This window comes from Protobothrops mucrosquamatus, unplaced genomic scaffold (genome assembly GCF_001527695.2).
Source record: "Protobothrops mucrosquamatus isolate PMUCROS unplaced genomic scaffold, P.Mucros_1.0 scaffold1007, whole genome shotgun sequence".
Taxonomy (NCBI): Eukaryota; Metazoa; Chordata; class Lepidosauria; order Squamata; family Viperidae; genus Protobothrops; species Protobothrops mucrosquamatus.
In genome coordinates, this window is record NW_015387243.1 from 346284 (window position 1) to 351809 (window position 5526).

At 43.8% G+C, this 5526-nt stretch overlaps 1 protein-coding gene across 1 annotated transcript in view; it reads left to right on the plus strand.

Annotated features, from left to right (window-relative positions):
• Positions 1–5526, plus strand: part of CPNE9 (copine family member 9) — a 65548-nt gene that overhangs the window by 30128 nt on the left and 29894 nt on the right. Inside the window, exons 4-7 of the mRNA XM_029284836.1 lie at positions 952–1055; positions 1232–1271; positions 1407–1409; positions 4054–4130. Of these exons, the coding sequence (XP_029140669.1) occupies positions 952–1055; positions 1232–1271; positions 1407–1409; positions 4054–4130 (224 nt within the window). The remainder of the gene's footprint in view (positions 1–951; positions 1056–1231; positions 1272–1406; positions 1410–4053; positions 4131–5526) is intronic.

Consider the following 5526-nt stretch of genomic DNA (forward strand, 5'->3'; position numbering starts at 1 on the left):
TAATAATAATAATAATAATAATAATAATAATAATAATAATAGTAAAGTTGGAAGGGACCTTGAAGGTCATCTAGTCCAACCCCCTGCTCAGGCAGGAAACCCTATACCATTTCAGACAAATGGCTGTCCAGTCTCTTCTTAAAAACTTCCAGCACACAACACACACATAAACACACACAAAGTCAGTGTCAGAACATTTTGCATACCCTCAATCACTGCAACCTAAACAAGCAAGTCAAGAACAAAAGGCAGGGTATCTACCTTTGAAGCTGGGTGGCAAAATATAACTCATAAACGCAAGAGCCCAAAGCCGTTTGACAGAACTGCTGATTTTAAATTGTTCTACTGAAGTGGGAGATGAGGCCAAAGTTCCATCAGATAGATAATTCTTTTTTACAGCTTTGCCTAGCAGATGATTTTCTTGGCTCCTAACAGATAAATATGTTCCCAGCTAACAGGAGCAGATATCTCCTCTGCAAATCGTAGCCTTGCTCTCTGTGGGCCACGTGGCCACAGTCTCCTCAAAAGCCTTATCATCCCTGCCTCAGTTATACAGAGCCTTCCAGGACATATGTCCTCTTCCTCTCTCTCTTCTCTGGTGATTAATCGTTTTGGGCCTTAATCCTTGGATTAGGAGGATGGGGAAGGAAACCGGTCAACCTTCGTGCAACCAGAAATGAGAAATGGCCCCTTGCATGAGGCAAAGGAAGCCAACTGAATCCTATTTGAGCACAGGAGATGGGATAGGATGCTCCACTGGAGTTGAAGGCGATGGGCAAGTTGAAGGCCAGCATCTAGCCATCCCTCTCCATTTCCCAGCCTCTTCTGACTGTGGCAGCTGATTGTCTAACTATGGGGATTACCTAGCCTGCAGATGGGGGCGGGGGAGGGGGAATGGATAAGGAGCTGATTCCTTATTAACCACCTGCCTTTGCCTTTCTACCCCCCCAGTTTGGCCGCACAGAGGTGATTGATAACACACTGAACCCTGACTTTGTCCGCAAGTTTGTACTTGACTATTATTTTGAGGAAAAGCAGAACCTGCGTTTTGATGTGTGAGTTGCTTCTGCTCCTTTCTCCTATAATCCCCCCCTTCCTTGTTTTCTTTTATTTTTTTCATGGCTTGTGTGTTTTACAGACAGACTTTGTTGCTCCTGTCTCGGGCAGCAGCTAAATTTTGGGAAGCACCAAAGGCCAAAGGATAATGCATTTTCCTTATGTTTTTTTCCAGTTACAATGTGGATTCCAAGACGTGCAACCTGCCCAAGAGTGTGAGTATGGTGGCTGCTTGTCCTACACTCAAACCAGACATTCATGGGGGAATTTCCTTGTATTGTACATCCACGCGGGGGTGGGTGGGTGTTCAGATGGGATCTAAATTAACTAATTAGTGGAAATTAAGGAAGAAAGTCCACAGTAGTTGTAAGAAGGAAGAAAAGAATTGAGTTGTCTTTTAAAAACATATTCATTCAACAGACAACTGGCATGTGCTTCTAGAACAGTGATTGCAAATCAAACACACACACACACACATGCAAATGCATCATGTAACTGACCAACTGTCAGGCACAAGCAAACAGTTCCAGAAAGGTACAAGCTGACCACTTTATTGTGCTCCACCTATAGTACAAGAATACAATACAATAATACAATAACAGAGTTGGAAGGGACTTTGGAGGTCACCTAGTCCAACCCCCTGTTCAGGCAGGAAACCCTATACTATTTCAGACAAATGGCTGTCCAGTCTCTTCTTAAAAACTTCCAGTGTTGGAGGTTCACAACTTCTGGAGGCAGGTTGTTTCACTGGTTAATTGCTCTAACTGTCAGGAAGTTTCTCCTTAGTTCTAGGTTGCTTCTCCACAGATTGCTTGCCTTCCCTTGGGAAGAAACAGCTCTATGTAACTTAGGAGTGCTCAGCACTAAGTCTCTTGAGGCTGCACAAAGACTCAAGGCTAGCTCCCTGCTTGACCTCCTTGCCTAGATGGCTATTTCCCAACACCAACAAAATTCAGCTATTTTGATGTTAAATTTCAACAATGTAAGTTCTGATCTGCCTTTTTTAAAAACAGTTTGATGTGGTTTTAAGGTTAAACATGGAGCAGTTCTTCATCCATATCCCTCCTGCTCCCATGCCCATCCTTAACCTTCCCAAACTAAAAACCATGCTATCAATTTTTGGCCGTGCCCTTTCTGGTGATGCTGTACCCCCTTGTGGCACTTCCCCAGAAGATTCAGTACCTGCAATAGTAGGAGCCAGGACAAGGAAATACAAAGAATACATGGAGAAGAATCAGGCCAATGATTTCAGTTAAATTAATTTTTTGATTTATAGTTCTAATCTTATAATTAGGCCAGCATAAGAGCCTTAACCCCAAGCAAATTATACTCTCTTATCGTAAAGGGACAGGATTTCCGTAGTACATTTCAGCGTCTCTTTCTAAACTCCATCCTTTTCCAGTTACCTCTTATGAATAACTGTCTCCAAGGACAGTTTGTTAAAGCCACTTTTATCATGACCCTCAAATCTTGCACAGTGCTCTTTTTTCTAAGAAAATTAGTATCCTTAGTGTCAAGCTATAGCTTCACTAAAGCAAACTGAATGAATGAATGAACGAACGAACAAACGAATTCCAAATTATCTTAACTAAAGTGAATGGAATGAATGAATCTCATATTTTCCTCCTCTGGACCCCCTGCCTCTCCCTCCCCTCTGTTGTTTCCCTTTAGATCTAAGCCCATAAGTAAGGCACCTCTTCCTTTGTACATCATCACATATATTTGTTGTTGTTAGTTGTGAAGTCGTGTCCGACCCATTGCAACCCCATGGACCACGTTCCTCCAGGCCTTCCTGTCCTCTGCCATCTTCTGGAGTCCATTTAAGCTCATGCCTACTGCTTCAGTGACTCCATCCAGCCACCTCATTCTCTGTCGTCCCCTTCTTCTATTGCCCTCAATCTTTCCCAGCATTAGGCCCTTCTCCAGTGAGTCCTTCATTCTCATTAGGTGGCCAAAGTACTTGAGTTTCAACTTCAGGATCTGGCCTTCTAAAGAGCAGTCAGGGTTGATCTCCTCTAGGACTGACCGGTTTGATCGCCTTGCAGTCCAGGGGACTCGCAAGAGTGTTCTCCAGCACCATAGTTCAAAGGCCTCAATTCTTTTGCACTCAGCCATAGATAAATACAATAATAAACACAACTGATGGACCTTTGCTCTGCTGTAGGACATGGCATTATGCTGACCTGTTCAACCAGAGGAGAGATTTCTCAGCTGAGGTGGGGTGAGAAGCCACTAACTCCACTAACTCCGCTGTCCTTTTCTTTTCATGCTGCTTTATCCAACCCAACCTATAGAAGGTAAGTTGTGTCTAGCTCTCTAGGGATCACATGGCACTATCTGGTTGGATCAGACCAGACTGGAGAGCACAGGGGACTAAAGATTAAACCATTCTAAGGGGTGTGGTGTCTGTTCAAGGGTTAGGTTTTCACAGCCCATTTAACCAGGTTAAACCCTGGTGGATGCATTTCCAAAACATGATAGGCTTGGTCCCTATTAAACTAGGGTTAGGATTTTTGGTGGCTTAATGTGCTGCACTAACCCAGAATACGGGATACTTGCATATGTACGTAGTCTGAATTGCATGTGTAGTCTGAAGGCATTCCAAGCAAGCCCCTCACTATTGATCTGGCTTCCTAAATATTGGATGAGCTTCCTTCCTGCTCTCTCGGAGGTCTGCTCAGTTTGGGCAAGTAACACCATGTCTTCAGCTAATGCTGTCCCTGCTCATCCTGAAGCTTTTGGAGAATCTAAGCCTTGCTCAGGACAATCAGATTGCAGTCAATGCAGCATACCGGAGATATCACCATCCCCAACTAAACAGTGGATGACCAAATCTTTGTCGTGGTGGGAAGCTGCCCTTTCCTTTCCTTTCCTTTCCTTTCCTTTCCTTTCCCTTCCCTTCCCTTCCCTTCCCTTCCCTTCCTTTCCTTTCCTTTCCCCCTGTTAGGTTTTGTCTCAGGATTCACCTCTCCTGCTTTCTCTTGGTCTCATCCACAGGACTTCTTAGGACAGGCCTTTGTGGCCTTGGGGGAGGTTATCGGCTCCCAAAGAGGTCGCCTGGAACGAAACCTCATGTAAGTCATGGGAAGAGGGTATCTGGCAAGGTTTTGGGGGGAAACTGGATGGTGGTAATCTGGAAGCATCTCTGTTCTAATGCTGTGAATACATTTTGGCCAGAAAGTTAAAATCAAAATTATGAGTTTGGGAATAAGAGCTTTGGAGGACAAAGATCATAAGGCCATTATTTCTCTGCCTCACAAATGATCACCAGACTTTTGTTCTGGCATTCTGACAAATCAGCTATCAACAGACACATAGCCATAAATAACGTCTACATACTGTGCAAAAGAGATAATCAATAGGCCAAAAAGGCGGCAAAAAGACCAAACATCTCCTCAACACCCAGATGAGCATAGATTAACACCAAGATTAACACCATCAGATCAATAATCAAGAAGTGAACAGTACCTCAATCAAACAAGCCAACAGTAGACAGGTCAATCCCAAACCCACCAAGACCAGTCCCACTAACACTGATAGGGCAAACCTCTGAGTATCCATTGAGAGCAAACCCCACTCCCTACTAGCACTGATGATGTTACCTAGTTTGGGTAATGAAACGTCTTCAAAAAAACAACTAATCGCAGAGAGCACCAGAAACCCCTATTCAGCACTGAGTGAAAGGATGGCCTCTGAGGGACGTTCCAACTCTATGATTCTCTTGATTCCTCTGGCTCTGCCCTTCATACATTCTTTTCCTTCCCTGCAGTCCCTTTGTAGGAACAACTTTGATTTTTCTTTCTCTCTTGGGAAACTAGAGCAACAGCTGGCATCATTCCAGTGATATTTCCACCATAATAGTTTTCAGTCACGGAGATTCCACCGAGCAGGGGGTTGAGCTAGATGGCTGCTGTGCTTCCCAATTGTGATGCTATAATTCATAAGCACTACGAGTAGCCCTCGACTTAGGAGCAGTTGAAGTTATAATGGACCCCAAAAATGGTACTTATGACCCAGATTATGAGTGAAAGTTCTGACAGCTGGGCCCTCTCTCAACAAGTGTCCCACCTCATGGCCATTTGAAGTGGCCCATAGTCACATGATTGTGTTTTACAATGTTTTTTGGCCGGAAACCAGAGTATTATGGTTCCGACATATGAAACTCTTCAAAGAACTTTGAGGCATTGTTTACCTTAAGAATCTTTATTTGAGCAACAACATATCGGCACTTACATAGTCCAAGCCAAAATCTGACTTCCCCTCCCCTCAGCATATAGTATCAAAGCACAATTCCCTCCTACAACTAACAGTCATAAATCACATTCTCCAATTAGTTTGAAATGCTGGCTTTCCACCCAATTCTTCATCCCACCATGCCTTATCATCATTTATTACAAACAACCTTGGTTCTCACTATTATACAGTATTGTTTTGTCTAATCTCCCATGCACATTCCACCTCCCCCCCCCC